Source organism: Poecilia mexicana, unplaced genomic scaffold, assembly GCF_051168715.1.
Source record: "Poecilia mexicana isolate PSO_F unplaced genomic scaffold, ASM5116871v1 scaffold_15, whole genome shotgun sequence".
Lineage (NCBI taxonomy): Eukaryota > Metazoa > Chordata > Actinopteri > Cyprinodontiformes > Poeciliidae > Poecilia > Poecilia mexicana.
Window position 1 is genome coordinate 2,505,097 of NW_028263384.1, and position 27,951 is coordinate 2,533,047.

General features: G+C 38.9%; 1 protein-coding gene across 1 annotated transcript in view; it reads right to left on the reverse strand.

Annotated features, from left to right (window-relative positions):
* Positions 1–5,110: 5,110 nt before the first annotated feature.
* nrg3a (neuregulin 3a) overlaps positions 5,111–27,951 on the reverse strand; it is a 95,740-nt gene continuing 72,899 nt past the window's right edge. Inside the window, 3 exon segments of the mRNA XM_088013353.1 lie at positions 5,111–5,813; positions 16,182–16,367; positions 19,767–19,870. Of these exon segments, the coding sequence (XP_087869479.1) occupies positions 5,111–5,813; positions 16,182–16,367; positions 19,767–19,870 (993 nt within the window).

Below are 27,951 nucleotides of genomic sequence, written 5' to 3' on the forward strand. Positions count from 1 at the left end.
AGACAAGTAGAGAAGTGGCTTCCAGGAAGCAGATTTTTCTGTGTAAGACTCAGAAGAATCTGCAGAGTCACGTATGTAAGTGTGTTGGTGTGAAGTCTTCCAGAAATCCATGAAGTGATAAAACAAGGAGACTTTGACAGCAGAAGTGGGACTCAGAGAGAAAAAGACAAGGGATAAATAACAACAAGTAGAAGCCAATAAGTTAAGAAGAGGATGATTACCAAAATATCTGGCAATTCCTCTCTAGTCCTGCTGCTCCTTAAATATTGCCTCCTGATGAGCTAAAATGAGCAGCAACAGGTGAAGCAGCACCTACCAGTCTCTCTCTGCAGCAGTAGAAAAGACACACACGCACACGCACACACACACACACACACACACACACACACACACACACACACAAAATGTATCTGGACTCAGCTCAACATGATATGACAAGGAGTAGATTATGGCGACTCAACAAACGAGGCGCTGCCAACTACACCCTAAAGACTGACAAGAATTCCCTGATCAGACTCTTAAAAGCTGCCAAGTCTTTGCGCATCACATTCTGGAAGACTGGAGAGGCAATACAGATTGGACCTTCAAAGGATGGTAAGACATTACCAATCAGACTCTCAAAGAGGTGTGAGGTGTTGCTGATCATGTCATCCAAGGGTTGTGATGTTTTGCCAACAGGAAGACTATCAATTGATCAATTGGACTTGAATGGAAATTGTCATCAATTGGTACCTTGATGACTGTCAAGGCAATGCCAACTGGACCCTGAGGATTTATAAGATGTCACCTTGTTGATCATCCAGGACAGAACAAGAGACAGAGAGTGATGTGGTTCGGTGGGTGGAGTAGTGGTCCAATTGGTTTGATTCCATTGTGAGTTGGTATACTGCTGGGCAAGGCATATAATCCAAGATCCCAATCAGACTGTGTATGAGTGAATAAATATGGCTATGTTTGTTGGTATGACTGGGTGAAAGCGGTTAATGTCTAATGCTTTTTCAGTTGTCAGTATGACTAGAAAAGCTGATTCCAACTGGAGTGCAGAAGATGAGTAACCAAACAGGAGATGAAGAGCAAGAACAGAGATCTCTGGAGAGACTTTGATTCCACTTAAACCACACGAAGTCAGTGGTAGCAGACTTTTAGATGCAGTGGGACCCCTGCAGGCTTACAGATGTCATGGCCCACATTGTCCAGACAAAAAGTCCAGTTTAGAGAGAACAAAGTTTGGCTATGTTTAGGCTCCCACTGACAGTCTATTTTCAGTGACTGTTGTCAACACATTTCATGCATAACGACCAGCCTCCCTCCTGTATATTTTAATGTCTTCTTTTCTTAAATATGACATTTATTTTACTGGTGTTTGATAAGCAAAGTTATTTTCATATTCCCAGTCGTACATAGGAATAAAAATAGTCATAATGAAATCACCAAAGCAAACATTACCTCCAATCTGCAGTGTGTGCATTTTTAAACATTCCCATTTGCACACATACAAACACACACTCCTCTCACAACTCATTACACTTTAAATAAAAATGATAACATAAAAAAGGCAGATATGCTCTCTAAATTTGTGACTAAAAAAAGAGAGACCAATCTGTTTTCCTAATCAAATTCACATCTTCATTCCTTCTTCAACTGTTTCTCATCATGTTAAACCAGCAGGCTTGAATTCAGTAAGTTCAACAGCTCACACATCTAACATGTTTTATAGAAGTTCTCAAAGGAAGGAAGAAACGTCTTTTCTGCTGGAAATGAGCTTTTTCCTCCACTCTTGTATAATTACTGATGCTCAAAGACAAACTGTGCTGATGTTCCTACGTGACTGCAGTAATAGTTTTTTCTCTCAAGATGTTGTAATAACTTTTTGTCATGAAATGTTGACAATAAATGCCAGCCTCTCAACGGGACATGACTCATTCTCATATTTCGCTTGGGGAGTTTTCAGCCTCTCAGTTTTTCTTGAGAGCGTTCTGTAAATGAAAACCCAAGAAGAGGATAAAGAGTAGCAGCAGAGGTCATACATTTAGACAATTATCAGACATTTATCAAGTCTTTTTAAAAGGTCATGGTAATGTACTGTTGTTGTACAGTACGTGACATCAGCCTACACAGTAAGTCACCGTCAGAAGCATTGATAATTGGGCAACATTTGTTACATAGCAATGCTAAACTTCAGCAAAAAAAATCATTATTCAAAAAAACAAAAACAAACATTTGACAAAATGCAGGCGAAAGGTCAGAAAGACAGTGTTGTGTATTGAATAGTGTCCTGATCCAAAGTTTAGTCATTTTTAATTATAATGAAATAAGAATTTGTTTACACAATGCTTTGCAAAAGTATTCACACCCCTTGTTCATGTTCAGCCAGCTGTAGTGCAGCAGAGAGCAAATGCCAGGGTGTGAGCAGCATATATCATACATGTGGGAGACTAACAGCACTAAGACCCTCCCCCTTGCTCTGATTGGTTGTTTTTGACCAAGTGACGTATTTCTCTGGCTAGTACTAAGAGGAGGCAGAGGAGCTGGATCTTTTCACAGGTTATCTCACAACATGGTGACAGTTTTAACAAATAGGGGAAAACATTTTGTAAAAGTTACATACTGCAGCTTTAAGAATGTCAGACTGATGACATGAAGCAGCTTTGTTTACAAGAAAGGATTTTTTTTAAAAATCAGCAGTTTGAAACAGACATCTGAGTGATTTTATTGAATTGACTGAAAAGCAAAATGCTCATCTCCCCAGTCGAATATGCTTCGCAAAAATTAATAAAACTCTTCAAACACAGCTAATGAGCTGAACTGATGAGGAACCACGTTAGTTGTTTTCACCCTGATTAAATCTCTGCGCCCTCAGGAGACACAGCCAGTTTGACTAGTCAGCCAAGAATTAATGAGCCGTGGAAAACTTTGCCTTCAGACTCCAGTAAGGAACAAACTCAAGGAATCGATGGCACCTTTTGGTACTAAAGGATCTCTGGACTTAACTGGTTGAAGAGAAGCCCAGGTTTAACTGGTGGTACCACCTTGACTCTGCAGTGTAAGCCTTTATTACAAACTTTAAACTAGAAAAGCAGCTTTCCACTGTGGAGCCTGAACGAAGCCCAACGTGGATGGCTCTACGAGTGAAGCTGGTGCAGGGCAGCCATTACATACCATTCCTGGAGTTGGTACAAAGGGAAACTGTAATAAACAAGATGTAGAAGTTGGAAACCAGCATGGATCACACATCTCAGAAAAGTGGAGAGTTCTCCACTGGAAGCTGGAGGTTTGGACTACGGTCTGTGCCTCTGGTAAGACATTTAGTATGTCAGAACTTAACCTCAACCCAGCATAAAACTTAGTTATTTTGAATTTTGCCATTGCCATCAACCTGTTCTAATGAGATACTACAAAAAAATGAATAAAAAACATTGATGGAAACAAGATTACTGACATCAGTCCATCTCGAAAGAGTAACAAACCCATTTTTAGGCTTTTCTGATTTCTTTAAAGAAAACAAGAAACCTGTGGTGAACCCTCATTGTTTATGATTCAACAATAAGGAAAAAACTGGGTGAAAATCACTGGGATACATCAAAGACAAAAACTTCTTTTTACTAGGATTAACATTATTCAGCATTTATTGGCAAATGTTCTGTTCATTGATGAAATAAAAGTGAATTAAGAATCATATTCAGATAAATCTGACATTTAATGACATGTCGGAAAATGAACGCAGTATCTACTCTTACCTAGATACTTAAAACTGTTGGTTTTAAGTGTAAAAATGTTGCACTGAAAATGTGAAGTAAATGTTAGTATTATTAGTTTCTTCCACATCACAGAGTTGGACTAATTAGAGTTGGTCCATCCTAAATAATACCAACTATATGTTTTTAACTTTGTGGTCCTAAGATGACAAAATGGGAAAACTTTAAATCTGTAGAAAGAGTTACGGTACGTTGTATTGCTCTGTACTGTGATTGAAAAATATGCTTAGGTTAATTGGAGATGATAAAATGGCCCTTGTCTTTAAGCCAGAGGCTTAAAACTTGTCACTATTGTGGACATTCATGTCAATCAATCAATCATTCAATCAATCAATCAACCAAGTGATATTTTGAAAAATCTTTACCAGAACTGCAACCATTTTTTGACACCAGAAACATTGGGCTGTGACTTCTTACAGAAATTCAAATGCTTCCAATTCATACATTAGGATACAACATAGAGACATTTATTTCTTGTTTCAATACCAAAACGACATGGTTCATCCCCCATCAACCCCAGAAAAGCAGCATTGTTCATTAGTAACTAAAAATGGACGGCAAACTAAAAAAATATCAGATTAACTCCTGTGATCTGTCCGTCTTTCACCTGCACTTCTTTTCATTGTGAAACACCCAGCCAACAAAGTAAATAATGCATTAATGTGTGTGTGTGTGTGCGCCTCTGTGTGAAAATATCCTTTGTAACAAAAACGGAGAAAAGAAGTGTTAGTTATAATCCTCTCCCCTCAGGAAGCTGACTTATTTCCCCGATTCCCTTCGTGTTTTTCTCTTGTGCCGTAAATTCTGAAAAACGTTGAAAACCGCAGAGGGCAGTAGTGTAATTCTTGGCTGGGTCACAGTTTCTTTTTTTAAAAGGCAGAGGGGGTGAGATCATAGAGGAGATTTCTTCTTTGACGGTGACTTCCTGGATCCTGGACGTGCGGCGCAACAACCACGAAGCTGTTCATTACCAAATGTGTGACTAGATACAAAACAAAGGGTGGAGAAATAAAGACTAAACCAAAATATCATTCCTGTGTTCTTCAACTTTGTACTCGGTCACTTTTTAAATTCCATATATTTATTTTCATATATATTTATATATATATATATATTTATATATTCTTTTTACAGTTAAAAACATCATGGATTTGACAGACTATTTGGTTTCTTTTCGTCTAAGTAGTGTTTTGTCGATGAAAGCTTGAAGGTATTTTTTTCTCTTTTCCATACGGTCAGTCAGTGGAAAGTTGGCCACTCAGAGTGTTTGTACGCTTGTATCCATACAGTATGCATATTGATAGGATTTCGCTTGATGTATTTTTTTTTTCAAATTGACATTTTCAATTTACATCTTACAGATACAGAACACCAGGTCTGCCAACAGTATCAAACCAAAAACAAAAAAAAGTGCGTGTCCCGAAAACGGAGCGGCCTCATTGGACCGGGTCTCTGTGCGATAGTAGCTGGGTCTGCGTTGGTCCGCTGCAGCCGAGTCCCACAGCGCTTCCGCCGCTAAGGTTCAGGAAGCAAACAGTTTCTCGAGGCTCCGTTGGCGCGGCTGCTGCCGAGCAGCTGCCGATCTCTTCCTGCTTCCTGTGGGCAAGAGCCAACGCTTTGAGCTGCTCCTGCGCCTCCTCCAGCAGCAGAGCCGCCGCCTCCTGCCGCTGCCCGATGGCGGAGGAGCACAAGTAGGATGAGGACGAGGAGGGCCGGGTGCACGCCGCCTTGTCCCTCCTCTCCTCCTCGCAGGTTGTTGACATCTCAGTGGTTTCTGGGCTGGTTTGCATACAGGACACCTCGTTGTCGTGGTGACCCTGAACGGAGGGAATGATAGGGATGGAGCAGGAGCGAAATGGCGGCGGAGACGGGGACAGGCTACGGCGGCGGCGGCCAGGCCTTCTCAGGCTGCGACTGCTTTGCGGAGGGGAGCGGACCTGCACACTACCGCACCAAGGCAGCGCCGACGATTGTGTCTCCATGGAAACAGGAGTTTGCATATGTACAAAGGCATCTTGTTTGGTGTCGCAGTCCGGGCTCTCCTCCTGGGAGTGGACCCTGAAAGAGACAAGACAGAGAGAGAGAGGAGGAGGGGAGAAAAGGTTATTCAGCTGGAGAAAACTTCCACCCTTCACTATGGGGAAAAAGTCATCGTGTCTCTGCTGTGTTTTCAACTCAATCGCCTTTTCAAACTCCCACACTGACTGCAGAATACAGCTCTCCGCCCTCAGCCGTCTCACAGGCTAAAACCAAGGATGTAGAGGGGAAGAAAATGAGTCTGACATCTTTCATCTCTTTATATCTGAGTCTACACACACACACACACACACACACACACACACACGCACACACACGCACACACACAAAACCTCCAAAAATTCTCACATAAAGACAAGGAGGAGGCAACAGAGTTCTTCTCATTATTGATTTTAACAAGTTTTAAGAGAGTGGAGCTGAGGCGCTGAGCCTCCGCCAAGGACAGCATTGTGTGTTGATTTGTGAGAGCGGGGTAACTTCAGGTCAAGAGTTGCTTTAAAATGTTCTGTGAGTTGGTTTAGAGACTGTGTGGCTGCAAGGAGGGCAGAAGTTTTTTAATCAGACTTTTCTGTACGTATTGTTCATACTTTGACCGCTGGTGGAAAACCTGCTCACCATCGCGTTTGGCATTGTCTCAAAAGTCTTAATATTTTTTACTTTCACACATTTGGGCTGATTTAAGTCTCTGATACTTGAGCTATCATCTATGATTCCATGTGTACACACATTTATCATGAAAAATTTTTATGACAAGAATTGTTTTAATCGGTTTTTATTTATCTTTTGTTATAATTACACAAATGTCGTCTTTTTGTTGTCATTTGGATTGTTCCTTTATCTGACTGAAACACCTTTGAAAACTCTGTCATTGTTATAACCGTGTGACTTTAATATCGGGAGCCCCTCCTTATTTCTTCTTCTGTGGTATTAGTGTTAAATTGTTTGCCCCTGTTGTCATGTTGTCCTGCAGGAGAGGTCGGTGTTTATTTTTTTTATCTAAGTTTATCCAGTTTATTTATAGATTTATTAAGTTAGTTTTTAGCATCTCCACTGTAACATATAAATCCATTCCTTAATGTGAATATTTAAATGAACTAATGATTGCAAAGTAGCAGGAGTTAACTTTGGTTTTGTGTAGGACTTGAATCAGGCGGCCATAACATGGTTATGTTCGTTTGTTCTTGTCATATTAATCAGAGAAACCACTGTGTGGCGGCTCAGTCATTTACTAAAACCATCACAAAACAGAAAGTATCCGTTTACATTTAGATTTATCGTTTTCAGCATGGATTCCAGTTGGTACAGTTTAAATCCACTCAAATATTTTTGGGATTGTTAATTCTACAATATTTTCCCACTGTTTGTTCAATGAATTTAAAATATGATGAAGTACAGTAACTGTACAAAATGTAGTGATAAAAAGTAAACACTGATGTTAAGGTCATACTAGCTGTGTTCCCATTACAAATGTGAGCAAATCTGTCAGCATTCTGATAATATCAAAAGAACACCATTTCACAATTGCAGTGTTTCCAGTAAATAAGAAACACAATTAAAATCACATGAATGAGTTTGTTCATGCAATAAGTCATTAAAAACATGCCACACAATTGTCCTCCAACTACTTCCTGTCTTCTTCTTCGGGATTTGCACCAGTGGCAACATCCAGTTGTTGATCATGTGACTTGTATGATGAGAAAAAAGTTTCCATTGCAGTTTTGTGAAGTAAACCAATGTTGATACGGCCAAAGAACCCATTCAACAAAGCACCAAACAAGTTTTTCAAAATTGTCATGTTTCCATTAAGCAAATTTATTTTGAAATGTCAAATAGTGCAAATATTTTCCAATTTGAAGCGCAGCTCATCGCGGAGGACATTTGGCTCAAACAGTTCAAGGTGTCGTGACAAGAGCAAACCATATTTTCTTTCACCAGATAAACATGACAAGTTTAACAAATGATGCCATCTAGTGGTGAATCTCCTGGCTGAACAAAGATGACCCCTTAAATTACCACCTTTTGCCCACAGAGCCAGCTTTGTTGTCTTCAGATAATTAAATAAGTTACTGTGATTTGTAAGATAGCACTAATGAATGCATCCTTCGGGGTCCCATGAAGTTTGACCCATTCATCCAGCTCAGTCTTAGGCCTTTATCAGTTTCACTACGAGCCCGACTGACTTTCCAAAGCTTTTCTTTTTTCAACCCAAATCTCCACTGCCAAAACTTCTCATCTCTGTATCTAGGTGCCGATCTGGCTGCACTGACTCCTGGAGTAATCTCTTTCTAAGACCAACCATTTCCCGCTGTGTTATCCGTGTCTAAATCCAGTGTTAATCTGCAGGACAGGCTCTTATCTTTGTCTAATCATTCATAACACTCCTCAAAAACAACGATGTCCATTCCGTTGCCCTTGCAAATTCTCATCCTCGTCACAAATTATTTTTTCCATCTTTGCTTTAAAAATAACACTGTTTTCTAGAGGTACATTTTTTACACTTTGGGGAAATCACTTCCATGTTTTATCTCTGCTGTGTGTTTTTTCTTTTCTCCATCCGACATAAAAAAAGCAGAGTGGAGATTTGGGGGAGCCCACAGAGAGGATCCTGCAAGTGATAAGAGAGGATGATGCGAGGGTGCTAATTCCCAAGATAACATTCACAGACAAATCTCTCTTTTGATGTGCTGAAACATAATCAGATTGCAACAATCTATGAAGAGCAGTTCAGATATAGACCCGCAGGGCAACGATGGAGCAGCTGGAGCGAAAAGAAAAAAATAACTAAAACATGGAGATTGTGTCCAAATGAGGAAAAGAAAAGTGACCGGGCTTTTATCATAAACGGGAGTTCATTACAGGTTAACACAGACAGTTTCATTCATCTGTCAATCCTAAATATTATTTTGGAATGTGTGAAATAAATAACAGTGAATTTGTGGGAAAAAACATGTGATGGTTTCCACAGCTGCACACACCAAACACGTTTGTTGTGCTTTACACTATTTGCGAAATTACAAACGAAATTTGAAGTACTTCTTATCAAGACAAAATAGCATAATGTATTGAAAGAAAGCCATAAGAGATGGCTTTCTTTCATCTCTTATGGAGATGAGAAAAAAGTTGCCATTGCAGTTTTGTGAAGTAAACCAATGTCGATACAACCAAAGAACCCCTTTAACACAGCATCAAAACAAGTTTTTTCAAAATTGTCATGTTTCCATTAAGCAAATTTATTTTGAAATGTCAAATAGTGCAAATATTGTGCAATTTGGAAACAAAGCTAGTGTTACTCTTGTCGTGGAGAACATTTGGCTCAAACAGTTCAAGGTGTTGTGACAAGAGCAAACCAGCACTCCTGTGGTGAAACATGGAGGTGAGAGGATCGTTGGTAGGAAGACGTATGGAGCTAAATACAAGGCAATCCTGGAAGGAAACCAGTGACTCTGCAAAAGACTTGGGACTGAGGCAGAAGTTCACATTGTAGCAGGATAAGAGCCAGCTATTTTACAGTGGCTCACTGGTATTCACCAGGGTTTAGATTCTGACATACTTCATCTGAAGTACAGAAATCGGTTCTCCTTGCCGTAGGTGTTCTTCATCTGCTGAACTCGACACCAGGCCTTGGTTACTCTATTTCAACAGAGATCTGTATGAAGTGTTGTCTGGTTGGTCAGACGTTTGTTGCCATGTTTTATGAGGAAATGTGCTGAGATATTTGATATTTCTCTTCAACTAGTCCCTTTCCACGATCTGGTTTTGTATTTGCAGGAGACATGTATATTTTGGAGGAAAGTTTATCTGACATGGTGAAGAATCATCTACATTTGTACGAATGGTTAATAACTCCTGGATGGAAACTATAAGGTTGTTGCTTACGGAGGAGTCTGTCTGCAGAACCATGTGGTTCTCTGTGACCATGGTATAGACCACTTATACAATGGTCTATTTTAATAGTTCAAACACCAAATACGCCTTAATAAGAACAGAAGAAACTGTCTCAGCACTGCGGCATAAGCTAACATCTACAGCAAGGGTGTCCAAAGACTGTGCTGGAGGGCCGGCATCCTGCATGTTTTAGTTCTCTCCCTGGTTTAACGCACCTGGATCAAATGTTGGCTCATTAAAGGCCTAAGAGGAACATTGACATGCTGGAAAGGTTGTAACTACCACCAGAGAGAGAACTAAAACATGCAGGATGCCGGCCCTCGAGGACCGACTTTGGGCACCCCTGATCTACAGTCTTCTGCATTTCCGCTCTTGGGGGTGCAGCCAATCAGTGCCAATGCAATTGAATGGTGCACCTGGATTGGCTGCTTTGCAAAACCAACCAATAGCGTGTCATTAGCATTGTGCCTTGATGGAAGGCTTTGTAAAGATCAGTGATCGGCCAGAAAACTACAGTCCCCTACTTTCCAATCTGATTGAGCTTGAAATATTTTGAAAAATTAGTAAAAACATTCAACCTTTAGATGTGCAAAACCTGCTCAAACATACCCCAAAAGACTGGGTGGTTCCATTGAAAAGGACTTCTAAAAGTGTCACATTTATAAGTAATGTGCCACTTAAAGTCCCAATAAATGTGTGAGAAAATGTAAATACATGCAAGTGTTTTCTTTACAGCACTGCATGGGGCAGACTTAAGTAGAGAAAAACTATTCCTTATTTGAAAGAAAAAAACAAACAAACAAGCACATAAAGAGCCACCCAACTTCTTCATCAGCCAGTTGGTCAAAAGATTTATCTTAAAATAGTCGTAACAATTTTTCTGTCTTCCTGTCAGCCGTTTTGCTGAGATAACACCAGGCTTCTAAATCGGGGATAAAAAGAAACCACCATCATTTTTAAATTTCTAAGCACATTTTCTAACTGTCATAAACTATCTGCACACTCCTCTGTTACATCCTTTGAATGTTTCTGTATTTTTGGATTTTCTCCTCCCTGCTATTTCTGGATCTCTATGTTTCTCTGTTTCCATGCAGTCGTGGTCAGATGCCTCCATGGCAACCCCGGCAACAATGCTACAGTAAAGGGATTTGTCCGTCTGTCCATCCATCTGCCATTCTGACAAATCTTGCCTCTAAGACAATGAATGAGTGGATGGGTGGGTCATGGATCCAGAGTGTGTGGGTTAGTGACCCTGTAAGCACAAGTGTGTGATCAGAATAAGCGTACATGCTCATCTATTCGCACAGACTATATGAATTGGGTGTGTGTTTTTGTAACTGGCATTTTTTTCCTGATGTGCCTAAATGTAGATAACACCTACAGGACATCCTGTCTGAAACAGAACCTTGATGTAAGCATCGACCATAACATTATGTTTAAATAATATTCTTCATGTAAGTCCTTTGACGGACAGTTTTTCTATGTCAACAGACACATTGCAATGTGACGTCAGATGAGCAAGATCACGCTGACAATGACTATCATTAGTTTTAGCTGTCAAGTTGTCGACATAGCACACCATGAAGTGTAAAATAAAAAGGGACGCAGTGCTTTGCTAATTGTCAAGACCACAACAATTAGATAAAAAGGCCCACTGGTGTCACATTTCACAGGTCAGGAAAAAGTTTTCATTCAAAAAATAACAAGAGAGAGGGATGTGTAGGTCAGTTATGCTAGCTTGACTTTCTCAACCTTAACATGTGGATGTGCAGCAAAATTCGTTGTTTTGGTTTGCTTAAAAAAAGACGACCCCCATACCAACTATCTTACTAACGTAAGAGAGTTGTGGTGCGCACCGCACCGCACCGCACCGCACCGCACCGCACCGCACCTCTTACGTTAGTAAGAGAGTTGGTATGGGGTGTTTAAATTATCAACCACCGCTGTGTTCAGAAAAGGTAAGGTAATTTTATTTATATAGCACATTTTCAGCAACAAGGCAACAAAGACATGAGTGAAGGCGGTGATGTCAAAGGGCCATGAAGCCAGGTGGCTGTGGCCCCTGGCATAGTCCGATAGAGGTGTTGACTACCGAGGAATGTCCTTAGGAACGCTCATCTCCACAGCTCCATGGAAACAGGAGGGGGTGAGGAGGGAAGGAGGATTGTGTTTACATATCTTACATACCTTCCAAGGCCACACGGGGAAAGCCAATTCATAAACAGAATGTCTTATGTTGGGAAGATTATGAATTTCAATCTTCTCTAAAGTCTCTCTGATACATCTGTTTCCAATCATCCAAATTAGTTTGGTCGTTCCACTGAGCCGAAACTAGCAACTGCTCCAAGATTGATTCTATCCGGTTAGTGAGTTTTAGAGTCCTCGTCTCTCTCCACACCAACAGTCTGAGTGTTCACTAGTTCGGCCAAGTCCGTCACAAATTTGTCGATAATCCAGGAATCCACAAGCTCCAAACAGCAGAAATCCTGTTATCATAAATAAATCCAGGGTGAATCCCGCCGGGTGTGACCCTGCAGGACAAGAGGCTCTGCTGTGCCCAGACTTCTCGTCGAAAATTTGATCAATTGCATTGAGAGACCGGTTGACCAGATCCATAATTTGTAGATTTGGATGATGTGCAACGAAAGGCTCCAAAAAAAAGAGAAAAAGACAGGAGAAAAACAGAGCAAGCAGGGCAGGCAAGGGCAGAGGAAAGAAGTGTCCGCCTTCATCGAGAACAAGAGAGAGAAGAGCTCTCTTATTAATAATTGCAATATAAACATGAAGCCTGAAAACATAAATTTGTAACAGACTAAATGTTCTGTTCTTTGTGTGGAAAAAGTCTGCATGTTTTTTGATGATGAATCTGATACATTAGTGTCATATGTTGTCGATAGTCAGTTGCTACAGCAACAGATCTGTGTGTAGCACATCCAGCACAGAGAGCAAGAAAAAAAATACAAACAGATTTGAATTGTTCTTCAGTGTTTCTTCTGTGTGATTTCTACCTTTGCCTTGGCGCCCTGCACTAAGTTAATAATCCCTACATCTCCAGATTTTATTTAGGTAACATGTTTGTTGTACCATGGCAGCGTGGCTACGGATGGCAGGTAAAACAATGACCTTTTGGCCCAGCATAGTGCGCGCACACAAAATTTCTGTATGTAAACAACAACATGCAACGTGTCTATACGTCAGGATGTTGGAGGGGTTCAACTATTTTGTTTACCAACTAATCTACAATTTGAAATATAATTGTGTATTTCTCAGTTGAAAATATTTAGGAGATTAACCGTAAGGTCTAGTGTGATGTCTTCTGCTATTATTATTTTCAGAGAAAGGGTAACACCAAGAAATGGGGCTTAGCCTTGATATCCAACAAACATACTCTTTGCCATGTCCTTTTTTAATTTTTTAAGATTTCTGTTTCTGCAGTTACAAAACAGAAATACGATAAATTGGCTGCTGACTCATTTTCACCTTGATTTACCCTGACAGGTTGGCAGGGAAAAACAGAAAAAATCCAGTCGTTTTTGTCAGTGAACTCATCATACCCAAGCGATAACAGGCCATGTCAGCACGCAACTCCTCCAAGGGAAGAGTTGTGTGCTAGCAGGACGAAGAAGTGAAGAGAAAGAAACTATTTAAAAAACTTATTTCTTAAAGAGGTCAAGAAACGTCTGTCCAACCTGACAAGTCAAGACTCTTCCTAAAGATAACTGAATGATTTAGAAAACGGTATTCTGTGTCTTTAGACATTGGGTTTGTATCCAGATAGATACGGCTGGATAAACTGAACTATGAAAGCCACACCATATATTTATTGACTGAGTCAAATCGCAACGTTTTATTGGAATTGAAAAATTGTGCATCAAAGTCTTTAATATTTAATCAAATTTAGTCTCTTTATTTAATAAAAATGCAATTATTATAAAACCTCTAATTAATTAGATACTTTTTTTAAAATTATGTACTGTCATTTTACTGCAGAGTATTTTACGGTCACAACCAAAATTTATTAAAGGCCAATAATAAGGTACTAAATTTGATATTATTGCATGTCATTTTTAATAAAGAAAAATAACAGATCATTGTTGATGGTATGTCGACATAGTGGTCCTTAAAGGTGTGTCCCATTTCACAGTGGAATATTAGCAAATTAAATTTTTTCTACAAACAAAAATATTTGCAACACTGAAAAAGAAAGTTTCACTTGACTTTCTGTGACAGAATCTCAATTTTTTTTAAGAGTCGTGTCCAAACAGAGAAAAATAGAGCTGCACACACTTTAGCTAGCGATCCGAGGGGAAAGCAGGCAGGCAGGCTGCCAGAAGGCGAGGGGATGAGCCCATCTTTTCTCTGCAGGTGGTCCCGACACAAATGGCTTGGAGACTAAGAGGTTGTTTCATTTATCTCAGTCTGAAAGAAATAAGTCTCATCAATGCTGTCAGTTGTTACTGGATGAAAAAAACTGATGGATTTCTTTAGGCTGTTGCATTTCATTTGGCAAACAAGTCTTACTTTTAAATACTTTTTGATCTGAACTTGAATGCAGAGCCTGGATTTTATTCTCTGTCATTAAAATATGGCTTATTTACATAAAACTAGAACCTGCTTACATAACATTTTCAACTAAAATTTAACTATAAAGCTTTTTTCTACAATGAATGAGTCTCGTTTTTGGTTCGGGTTATGATATATAGCATTATACTTTTCAGCCTTTCCGATCACACATTTTCAGTATTGTAATTATCAAATGATATCCCAGAATAAAATCCAGTTTCTGTGTAATAGACTGCAGTTTATGGAGGAAGTTTGGACAAATATTTCAATGGAAAGTCCTGCACCAATGATTCTTAACCAAACTATCCCACTTTAAGTTATGTGAAGGATCAGAGAGCTTATCTGTAATTAAACCTTCAATATTGAAAAGTTACTTTTATTTCCAATGGTTTGCAAAAAAAAAAAAAATTCTCTTTTATTCATATTTTTCCTTTTACCTGCCTACATTCAATACCCACCAGACAGATTTTGGCATCTGATGTGTCAGAAAATCGGGTCAGATGACGTTGCAGCAATTAGAATATGTTATATTTATTGGGGCCTCGGACTGCAAGAGGCTTCCTATGACTACGTCTCCGACAGACTGATCAAGATTGACCAGGCGTCTGCTTTAGTCAGAATTATGCAGCAATTTGACAGGAATGTCATGAGTGATATGGGAAGTGAGACATGGTGGCAAAGGAAAACACATCCACTAAGGGAAATTGCAAATTAAAATATTTTTCTCGCAAAAAAAAAAAATGGTGTACTTACCTGAGAAACACAGAAAATTTAAAGGGTGAAACAGCTCAGCAGCTATGAGTTTACTGCTGACCGGCTTTTGTTCATGGTGGTGGAATGTCCAGTACATCTCATGTGAAAGCTCACTCTCAAGTCCGGTGATCCATAGAAAGATCCCGTATGTCAGGAAAAACCAAATTGCGCAGGAGTGGGAAGAGTCCATACTCTGCAATATCAGGTCTCTTTCAGGCTCTGAGAGGAGATGGTATTAAATTCACCAACTCCAATTTAATACTTTAACAGCATTATGAATGAAAGACCGGTTACATGACAAAAACATGGCAGAAATGTACATATATACTTATTTCTTTTACCTTTACAAAGCATTTGATGTTTGTATTGTCATTGCACTAGCATGTGTAGCTTAATGCTATGATCACAGGCACCTGATATTCACTGAAGGAAAACGGTCTGAGTGCAGCACCTTTCACAAGGAGTTGATTCCACACAGGTTCTTTGTGCTTGCTAACCAGGTTTATGTGAAGTGTGATTTAATTACTGTTGCTAAGCTAGAACAATGAGAAAAAAAGCTGATCCTGTTATTTAAGACAGGTGTAACAAGAAGGCCCAAAGAAGTAGGCAGGTGTTCTGTGTCCCTTAAAGCACCAGCCTGAGCGTTTCCGCTCAGCCACATCGCCACACGTTGCCTGCCAGACTGCAACGTGAAGTTACCCCGTTTCCACCCAGGCTCAGGAGAACAGATAAAAACAAAAGGATGAGGAGGAACAGAGGGTGCTAAAAATTCAGATTCTTCTTTAAGTTAAAAAAATATCATTTCTAAAGGATTGACTTTAAAAATATTCATGCTTGAAATGAGATCCAAAGCTTTGTGCGTGACAGGTCTGTATTTTTCATTTAATGGCTTTCGTTAGACTGAGTCAGCGTCGAGAGGAAACGGCACAGAAAAGCGGCGGAGACGTAAAGACTGGGAGAGGGAGGTGTGACAGAACCTAAAAATGTCTTCACTTTAAAAGTTGCTCTTACTTCCAAATCAGCCCACATATACACACAGATATATTTCTGAAAAGGCCTGTGGTCATTTTGTGTTACTCCAGTAAATTAACAGCAGTGAAAAACAATACAATAGAAATATTTATAAAACTGAGTGCACTGAAACTTGTTTGAAAGATGGCGAGAGATGACAAAGGTGACAGATCTCACCTTTTTTGTGCTTCTGTTTCCTTTTCAGACGGCTCTACTTCCTGAAGGTGTTCATAGGCAGGACCTGAGAACTTGGATCCGCCGATTGGGTTTAGCCGTCCTCTGGCTATAGGAGGCGTTCTGCGAGGAGTTGACCAGTGAGCTGAGCGGGTTCTCTGCTCAGGGCTGTGGGACAAGGAGCCGCTTCTGGAAAGGAAATAAAATATCATTAAAACTCGACAATTAAAAACATATTTTTAATGTAATATTTATGTTCATGACAGAGAAATACTTGGAATGAGTGTAACTTCTTGGATAATGGTGGAGTTTTACCTTAACATGTAAAAACTCTCCCAATTATTTCACACCTGTGTACATAAGCAGCCAGCGCCGTTACCAGCTGCTAAGTGGAGGAACGACTGATGGGATTTTGTAGACACAGTCAGATTTAATAGATCAAGCTTCCAATAATAATCTGGCACTCACAAATTATGATGACACCAATGCTTCTGTGAAACAGCTGGAAAGTAATTTATTCTAAGGAATGTAAAAAAATTCAACTCATCTTTAAATACCACATTAAATTAGATTTTTTCCTGAATGAAACATAATTAAATAGAACATTTTCTTAAATGATGGTGAACAGTAGAAAATTGTTCATTTGTTGACTCAAGCTGTTGTTTTGTAATTTTTCTCTGTTGATATTCTTGATGTAATATCAGATTACATTTGAACTTCACCGTTTTGCATTTGATTAGTATTATGTCCATGGTTTCTAGCATAATAGTTAATGATCATGTCATTCTGTGATTTTCGGTTTTGTTGTAGAAGTTTAAATCAATGGAGTAATTTGATGAGAATATGGCGTTTCTGACTTTTATATTTTTAACTCAACAGATGATTCTCAAATTTCACTGAGTTCATTTAGTTGTATTAATTTGTTAATCTTAGCAAATCCTAATAAATGAACTAATATTTTGTGTGTTCCTTTCAGTATTAGTCTTCTTCATTTAGAAAAATGGTGAGAGTGTACAGGTTGGTACCAGTTGCTGGGCAACAAAAGAAATGTCCAGAGAATAGTTTTTTTTTTTTTTTTTTTTTTTGTTCAGCTTCACACCTGGACAGGATGTATCTGTCAAGATGTCAGAGTAAGGCCAGCGTATTGCTTCGAATGATGATCAGGAGGAATAGATGAACTGCGGCTAACATTCTGTAGCTTCATTATTTCTTCCAGGACAGACAGGAGTTTGGGAAGCCTTTCCCTCTGCAGCTGCACCTCTACAATCATTGTTACCCCGTCACCCTGAGGTTGAGTTTGGATTAATTTAACAAGAAACAAATACATTAAACTGATCTCCAGCTTCACAGTCATCTATCGGCCAATCAGAGGAGACGTCAGCGTCTCATTCAAGTGTTGGAGCAACAAGCTCCTTGTACTTGAGAGTGGCTACATGTGTGGCATTTTGGGGAAATTTTACTCAGCAATTTTATATTCAATACATTAGAATGTCACACATTTTCTTATAAACCGTTTGAAATAATCAAATAATCAAATAAATAAATAAATAAATAAAAAACATCCTCTTCCCACCACTTCCTGTTGTCTTCTATGGGGGTTTTGCCAGTAGTAACAGCTGGAAGTTGATCACATCAATTGTGGGATGTGAAAAAAGTGCTTTGGTTGCAGTTTTGCAAAATACATCTATTTTGAGTAGCGGTTGTTGTCACAAAGTTGTAAGTCCCCCCAAAAGTCAGATTTTCCTCAAATGTGCAGAGAGCAGTTTCCAACAAAAATAATTCAAGCTCAGGTTTGTCTGTTTCAGCTCCAAAATGTTTCAGCAGCTTTAAAGTTTTCACAAAAACTTGTCAGGATTCATTCACTGTGAACTGAAGATCAAAACACCTCTTTTGAGAAAATAAAACTTTATTGGTTGTAGTTATATAAACCAGTTAAAACTTTAAAATATATTATGCAATACATTTTATAATGGTAAAAAAAATCATCTTCATTGAGATTGGGTTTAATTTTTGCATGCAACTCCACTTCAGAACACGGTTCATATTTAGGTCTGCTGGTTTGAGTGGTTCTTAGAGACTGTCTGTCTCTAAGAATGAACTTCTCAGCCACAACAACAGTAACTCTTCTGAAAGAGAGAGTGATTTTAGGAGGAATTAAAGAACAGAGGAGTTCAGCAATTATGCTAAGTGGAGGAACGACTGATGGGATTTTGTAGACACAGTCAGATTTAATAGATCAAGCTTCCAATAATATTCTAAGTTATTGAGTGGGTCTGAACTGTTGAAAAGTATAGAAACTTTAAACACTGCTGGACAGTGTCAGGCAGAAATAGGAGTATTGCTAAGCTGATATTAGTTTGAATGTAATGAAAGACGAAATCCTATGTTACCTCCGATTACTATGAAATTGTTGTATATGTCACACGTGACTTATAAGACATATCATTTGGCATCATAGCAGTATCTGATGCCTCGAAATTGGGTCTCTGTCTCTTGAAGAAGCCCCTACTCTTCCTGGCAGGCCCACTTTCAGCACGTCATCACAACGATACTCCCATGATGCCATTAGGAGCGTCAAACTGAGAAGTAGTCCATTTCATGAGCTCAGCAGATAAGTGGTTAAATCAGGTGTTTGCTAATTCCTGCTGCCGCTAGTCTGAAGGAGCCGAGTGGGGGAGCTAAAGCTAAAAACTGTAGATTTTGCCTATTTTTATGAACAGCTGTTAAAGTTTTGTAATTATGTTTGAGAGAACAAAAAACCGATGTTGGTTCCTATTAAAAGCAGCGATTGGTAAAGGAAGTATCCACTTCAGGTGGAATGCCAACTGCACCGCAACATCACACTTCAAAAAATACAAAGTATGCTCCCAGTGTTTTTCTGAAGTCAAACACATTGAGTCTACCTTTCTCATCTTGTGGGCTGAACTTGCATTTTATAGTTCTGCTAAGTACTAAGAACTAATGTGGAGTACAAACCTGGATTACGCTGAAAAACTACTTAGCATGTTGAGTTTTTATAAAACGTTACCATGTTGCATTATCTCAGCATCACAGAGGGTCAAACTGGGAGAAAATGCTTTATTTGGTTTGTTCTTGTGCATTATAAGAGAAACCTTGGTTTGATAGAGGATGTCATTTCAGTGTGTGTGCATGCATGTGTGCGTGTGTGTGCGTCTGTGCGCGCGCGCGCGCGCATGTGTATGTGTTTTTTGCCATGCCAAAGCCCAGCCAGCAGCGTGAGAAAAGTTTTCTGAGCTCTTACATGTCTGCGCTGGCCGGCTCTCGTTTCATCTCTGTTCCATTTCCACTGCACTCATGACTGCTATGGATATGCTTGTTAAAGTGTTTATAGCTTTAATTATAATTACCACCATCCTTCTGAAAATCAGCAATTAGCCTTGCTGGCACTGTAATGCGGATAATTCAATTTCCCCTCTTCACTGAGCCCATGTTGATTACAAGGGAAGACACAGAAGTTCCTCATTGTTGGTAAAAAAAAAAAAGAAAAAAAAAAAATCTACATTCCCTCCCGAAGCGAGGAGAAGAGTCACATCCGATTCAGAATGTGGGAGCAGCTAACTGGTTTACCGGTGATGTCTGGCTGCGCCTCTGGAGCCGCTGGGCGGCGGGGCGGAGACAAAGCTGGACTCACACACACTTCCCTGGTGAGACGTGGGGGGACGCTTGCAGTACTGGAAACACAACAGAGAGAAAACAAGTCATCAGAAATCCTGCAGATCAATTTCAGATTTCCTCAACCGTCTCTGGTTTCCTTGATTCTGTGAGTGCAAATGTGATAGGTTGAAGGATGATTATTTTTTCACCTTTGCTATCCTGGGATATTCTAAAACTTTTTAATGATTTCATAACATTAAAAAGGTTTAGAACAAATATTAATTCATATAAACATTCTAAATACAAGAAAATTGTTAAAAACTTATTTTTTATGTTGCATAAATGTTTATTATTTTATTTAAGGAACTTCTAATCTGTATAGCCGTAATTGGCTAGTAAGCCTTTTCTGGGATTGATCGGTAGTACCACATCTCCCCTACCTGTATGGGTTTAATACAAATGTAACCATTAATTAGAAAGAGAAAATGTATGTCTCATTCTTGCCCTTTTATATTCTGAGCTAAGTGAAAATGTGTTGCTGAGAGAGGAAACAGCCATGAGGTGGAGTTACAATTCTCTTAGAAATATTTATGACTTCAGAGATGACAGCAGCTGCTGTATATGCAACAACTTGGTAAGAAAAGAAAGGCATTATAGAACTTTGCCTACACAACAGACTGTGGGTAAAAATGAACAATAGTCCTCAGTCGTTCATTTTTGTTCCACAAAAGAAACTAATTTAGTAATTAAATTTAGATAAAATTGCACATTTGTGGCAATGGAAGTAAGAGAAATGAAAATTAATCAAACGGCCAATGCAATTAATTTCTAAAAAGTTGTAAAATCAGGTAGCTTTTCATAATTTATAACCAAAAAGGTTTAGAATAAATTTAGATTGTTCCATTGCTAAGTAGTTGAGAACAGGTCAGAATCAGCATAGACATGAATTTATGTTAAAGAATTTATGAAATGAATACGGTATGTTAATTTTTTCTTTGTACTGTGAAATATTTTGAAATATTTGGAAAAAATGAGCAATAACCTTTTATTTTATGCCTTGCCTTCCTTTTTCTGTAATCATGTCTACTCTGCTTAAATCCTTGACAGAATACATCTGGATTATCTCTGGTGGTTTTATGCATTCCCACATCTCTAAGAACACATGCAATGAAATCAAAGCAGTTCTTTGATTCTGTTCTGTGAACACCACAGACGAACCCAGCCGATCTGCAGTAAAAAGATATTATGACTGTTGGAATTTAAATGTCAAAATGTTGTGTGCTACTCTTACTGTATATAGTTTTAATGTATAATTCATGCCTGAGTGACAGTCTTCTCTGTTTAACAAGATTTCACCATCATTCTCCGTGTAACTCCTAGAAATATGGCAAGTGATATGTTTTTGTGCTATTCCTTCCTCCAAAGTACTTTTTCCAACTTCCTTCTTGTCAGTTTTGATCTCTGACTAAGTGGGCTGTCACTGACACAATGCCCTTTGAGGAAACTCTGCAGGACACCAGCCTTATTAGCGTCACACATGCTGTCATGCTGACCATGATTCAGGCACTTGGAGGATAATTTGTTCTTTAAACCAGTGGTCCCCGACCACCATTCCGCGGACTGACTGGTACCAGTCCGTGGACCAATTGGTACCGGGCAGCGCAAGAAATAATTAAATATTTCTGTTTTATGTATCATTTGAGTCTGGAGGATCTTTTATTTTGAAAATCCTTTAACCGGATTCTCTCGGTTTCGTCTTGCACGACAACACTGAGCCAACAAGCAGCAAAATGAGTAAAAACAGATCAGATGTCTTTGGAAAGTTTCTTTGCGAAGGGGAAAAGGCCCAGAGAAGAGACAGGAAAATGGATTTATCCCGGTAGGTGATTCCCACATTCCAAGCCCGCTATGCATTATATGCGGCACCGGCTCACTAATGAGCCGGAATGAAGCTTCCAACTGCTTTGCCATGTAGAGACCAAGCATGTTGCATAAGCAACACTTCGGGTGTCATTGCCTCCCATCACTCCCAGATGGGACCGTCTCGTTGCAGAGAAACAAGCTCAGGGCTCCCATTAGTCATTATCGTGAGTTAAAATTTTCACGAAAGTAAAATGTTTCGGGCCGTTTTTGTTGCGCATCTGTATCTTATTTTGAAGGGATACGTACACGTTACCATAGCGACCAGAGTCAGAGAGCGTTAGCGCAGTGGTCGAGAGTAGATGAGTAGAGCTTGTGAGTCTTAAGTCTGGTTTAGACGGCAAGATTTAAGAATTGTCGGCCGATTTTCCAAACCTCTGTGATCACAGAGCTGATAAAAGTAAAACAGGTTCGATCGGTTCGTGTGTCCAGCCACACAGCAGGAGCAACAAACCACACGAACCGATTCCAGTCACCAACATCCCGGTTCCAGAAGAAGATCCCGTAACAAACCATATGTAAATTTAGAATAATCAAACAGTGTTGACTATGTAGAAGCAGTAGTGATAGTTTGTGGACTTATTTTAAGCGATAAAAGACATAACAAAAAGAAAAGGCTTTGGATAAAGGGCGGCGGGAGCAGCCGCTCTATCTGCTGCACTATGATTTGGAGGTAAGTTATGTTTTTTCGTAGTTAACATTTTTAACTGAATAAAACATAACCACATATAATAAACATATATAATAACAACCTTTACATATAATAATAAACATTTCCACATATCATCTCTGATATCCACTGGACTCTCAGTTGCGCGATGTCAGCTGTTTGGGATTCCCTTCAAATTTATGTTAGATCATGATTTCTTGGTTAATGACAAGTTGTCATAACGAAGACATTTTGTCTAGATTAATGACAATAATGAAGACATTTCGAATAATGTCAACTTTGTATTAAAAGTGTCATTATTTACCGAATGACGCTTTATGACAACAGTCATAACTATTCATGAAAACTTATTGATGTTCATGACAGGTGTTATGTCATGTTTATGACAGTGTCATGACAGTCCTATTCAACCCCCTTCAAATAAAGTGTTACCCTGATTGGCTACCTGTCACATTCAACAGGCTGCGTTCTCGCTCCAGTCAGGGAAAACCCCACAAGCTGCAGTAATCGGGCCAAGACAATGTTGAATATGCTCGATGTTAGATCGGGCATATTCAACACCACCACGTAACACACCACACACGGCAGGACGCTGTAAGATTATCGTAAAGGGAAAATCGAGGCAACAAACAAACAAACAAACAAACAATGACTATTTTATAAAAAAACATTTAATCCTAGCACCCTGAAGACAAATAGAAAAAAATGCTCCACATGTTTATAATGTTGACCTTCCCAACATTTTAGAACTCTGCCATGTGGATTCTGTTACATTCTGTCTGACATTTTCTATTTCATCTTTGCAAACACGAAACTCTTCATAAAGTCCGTCCATGTTGATCGCCTCTGACATTTTCAGGGCATTAACCACCTGTTCTACGTCACAGAAGGAGAGCTCCTCATAAAGCCAGTTGGTTTAGTTACTGTTACATTTACTGGTGAGAAGTCAAACCATTTACTGATGGTAAATCAGTAAACTGTTTACCATTTACCATCAGCTAATGTTGCTAACATTAGCTAATGTTAGCAACATTAGCTAATGTTGCTAACAATGTTACTAACATTGTCTAATGTTGCTAATGTTAGCAACATTAGATAATGTTGCTAACATTAGCAATGTTAGCAACATTGCTAACATTGCAATGCAACTAACATTAGCTGTCTGCCTTTGTACCAAAACTTGTTACTCAGTTGTCACACGGAGATTTTGTGATTATTAGCGACATACATTAAGTTAGCTACATGTGTACAGTATATATTGTATGTTTTAGGGCACAGTTTCCATTTCATGACAGCTTTTTGCTACATAGCTCAGTGCACAAAATGACGTCACCTAATATAGTTGACATGTTGAGGGATGTAGAGATAGAAGCTTCATAAATGATCGTGGAGATGCTATTCTTTGTTTCTGACCATTTAATAAGTAAAGCAAAGATAGAAAAGTAGCAGCTGAACAGACACTGCAGAGGACCAATCAGAGAAACAAACAACAGAAAATAACTGAAAAATAATAGAAAAAACTACTGAGATGACTAACGTTGAAAATAAAACATCTCACAGTTCCACTTCCTGTTTCAAATAAAACTTAGTTCAAATAATGTATTTCAATAAATTCTAAATATAATTAGCTGATATTCCCAAGTCAGTTTTGTAATCTCTATTAACAAATTAATCATTTAATTTCCTATAAAATGTGTTACTGATTTTAAGTCAAAATGTTTTCTAACAAGGGAAGTAAGCGAATACAGCGTTAATGTTCAGAGACTTAGGGAACAGGGCATGTGGTGACAACTTGTTCCTAAGTTTAACTTTTCCTTATGATAGTCAATAATGAAACATAATATTAAGTCACATCAACATTAGCCGATATCAACTGCGTACAACTCCCCACAGTAAAGCTACATGCTGAGATGGTTAAATTTATTTGAGCTCTATCTATCTAGGTATTTTTAAAGAAATATGGATCTTTCAGATCAGTTTCAGAGGCACTTTTCATAATTTTATTGAGTTGTTGTGTGTGGCGCTGGTGTTGGTCCCGACTTTATCTAATCCCTGAAAGTCTTGGTCTTATCTCAGTCTCCTTGAGTTAGCTGCTCTTGACTACAATACTGCAATTCACATGTCCATTTATTCAGTGTTTCAGTACTTTTTGCACAACTTACTGTTTCCTAACAAGGAACTTAACAAAAAAAATCATAACGGGAATTCAACCAATGAATTGGCTAATAGATTTCCTACTTCTATCAGAATTGCTATTCAAACGGCCCTCCTCATTATGCTGCTCACATTTTGACTTCATGAGATCAAGACGACACCCAACATCTGATCAACAGAACCTCACCATGACCAGGCTTCAGATGTAAGTGGCCCTGGGTTTACAGTGTCACAGAGACAAAGAGTGATGACTCAAAGAACCATATGTAAAGTAAAAGGTGCAAAATAAGTAAAAAAAAACCCCATCATTTTAAATTGCGTATTACTTTGAAGACAGAAGGAACACTGGAGTACATTAGACTGTGAATAGTTAACATTGTTGCGAATAAAATATGCCTGAAGAAAACAATATGCCGACTCACTGCAAAGAAATTCAGGAAAAATTCCAATTAACATTATATGGCCTGGAAGTCATCGTCAACCCATGTGCCACCATAATTGAAACTGACCCAAAGTGTCTGGTAGTACAGCATAAGGTGTTCACTCTAATAAAGCTTGACCGATAAGATTCACAAGCCTAAACATCAAGACTGTACAAGAAATCGTACAAGACAGATTTGTCAAAGGTTGTTTGGGATGATAAGAGACAGACTTTCAGTGGAGAAGTTTGAGGAATAACTTGATGTCACTTGGAACAAAGAAAGTTTAGAGGCAGTCAGGGTCTTTTCTGACCCACATGCAGGATGATACGAAATCAAACGATTTTTATTTACAGTATGTACGAGTTTAAAGGGGCAGTGTTGTGTTTACCAGCCATGTAGTATCATTTTCTTGCATAATCAAGTAACTTGTCTGTAAATTTCAAATACAACTTAAAATAAAATTTACCTTATAATTTAATGCCTTTGAATTGGGCCGCTGTCTCTTTAAGAAACGCCTGCTCTTTCTGAAACTCTGCCTTCGGGAAGTCATTTGACAGTGGCTCCTCTACTAATCCTTAAAGAACATTTTTACCAGCATGAGAAGTAGCTTCTATAATGAGCCCAGCAGATGAGCCAGGTGTTTGCCAATAGCTGCAGGCTAGTCTGAAGGAGCTGAGTGTGGGGAGTCACGGGTCAGGGCTGCTCTGTGAGGGGGAAATTCGGAAGCCTTGAAACTGTAATTCAGAAGAGGAGCTATGACACGAAGGCAGGACTAAGTCCACCCCGGCGTTTTGAACAGCTGAATGATTGCCATGGAGATTAAAGGATTTCTCAAACATGCATGAAAGAATTAAAGCTACACTCCTGGTATGTTTTTCATGAGGGAATAACATAACACAATGTAAAGCTAAAAAAAGTTGATTTGACATGGTACTGCCCTGTAAGACTGAGATGATCGTTGACCTTGCAGCAGGACAATGACCCTGAACATAAACATGCTCCACTTTTCATTAGTCTGTAGCATACAGCTCCTAAAAATGCATGGAATGCACATCCAAATCTGGACAAACAACACATGTATGAATACTTTTAGTTCTGTGCAGAATTTGACTGATTTTTGCAGCAATGCACCTTTATGGCCCTGGTGGTTTAACTTGAAACATCCCAGAGAGGGATGAGACATCAAGCATAATCTTTTTGGCTCATCTCAGTTTCTCTCTGGTGTTCTGACACCACACAAACCTCGAGCTGCTAATTAATTCTGAAACTTCCAGTCAGGAGATGTTCTTCTTTCCGCCTGTGCTAAAATGGAAACTCGAAGTTTTTAACAGTGGGAGGATGCATTGTGATGCCAAAACGTCGGCTTCGTCACCAGCAACAGATCCGTTCATGCTTCAGTGAGTTGATGTTTGTAAAAATGGATACAACTACAGTAACCTTTTGAGTTGTTGATGAAAGTTTGGAGATCGATTAGTTTTGGTCATTTTTGCACCTCCACACAATTAATGAGCAGTGACTATCAGGTTTCACTCTGTTTCTGTTTGAAAACAGATTTAGGCTTCAGAAAGATTGCCTGGGGTAAAAAACTGGAATGTGTCTGCACAAATTGTCCTGCTCCACTGACAGCTTTTAAAGGGCATAAACATAAATGTATTAAAAGAGCAGATTCAAAAACATGAGCAGATAGATTCAGCAGGAAGTAATCATCACTTTGACTAGGACGTCATGCTCAATCTGGACATTGGTGGCAGGCAAATGGTGCATGGAATGGCTTGTATTGATGGAGATGTTTGCATGTCTGCATGTGGTATAATGTGATTATTAATCTGTAATAGGGACCAACTCTCACTCTATGGCTTTGGAAATGGTTTTAACACTCTCAGATTATCTGGTGCAAACAGGAGATGGCTTTTCTGATTTGTGTATGAATACACAATAGCAATAATAATTATGATTAACATACATTTTTCATATATTTTCTTTCTTATCCATCATCACAATTTTACACATAATTTATGTGAGATTTACCATCTCAGCTACTAAAAATATTTTTTGACTTGTGAAGATACACAAGGCATCTAGAATTCATTCAAATGGTGAACAAACTCATTAGTATGCTGAACATGAAACATGGCATTTGAAATATTATACAATAATTGCATTCAACTTTTGTGATTAAGATATTGCACATATCGATGATGTGAGGACAGGAGTCATTTGGTATATTGTTTAGTGTTAGTCAGGGACTAATAAACCCAGACTCTAAACTACTGGTCTATAATTCCAGACAATATGTGGTATAAACTCTGTGCATCACCAAAGGAACACCAGAGCCTAAGTTAGAACTTGGGAAAGTACTTCCAGTAACAATATATGATGCTTACTGTATCTGCTTGGCCTCTTAAAAGGGTCAGCAGACAGAAAATAACATTAGACCAAAGTTTGTGTGCAAGCAAGAGGATTCACTTCAACATAAACTGTATGTGTGTCTCTGGTGAAATTTGGTTAAAACTAGAGCTGGGACTTTGACACATTAATTTTGACTGATAAATTACATAGATTTTTATGACACTTAATCATGTTGTTTATTTATGTATTTTATTTTATTTATTTATTTATTTTCAAATAAAAGTCCAGAGCCAGAACTCTTGCTATGTGTTTCTGGTACATCTGTAAATCCAACGCACAAGCAACATCCACTAACAATGGCAATGGATGACAAGTTAGCTTCTCTTGGGCAACTTAGTTATTGCTTCAAAAACGTTCTGAGAAGACGCTAGAAAGGACTATTATTGTGTTCAAGTTGTGCTAAAAGAAGTTAGCTTATCAGCAACACTTTTTAAGCCTAAAAAAGCATCTCGGTGCTAAACATGTGGCAGCAGCACAGACGTCCCCAATGCTAGCATCCATATTGGTAAAGAAGTTCCATAAATGATCATTAGATCCTGAAACACTGGATGGGTAGAACCTGATGGTTGAATGTCCTAAATAA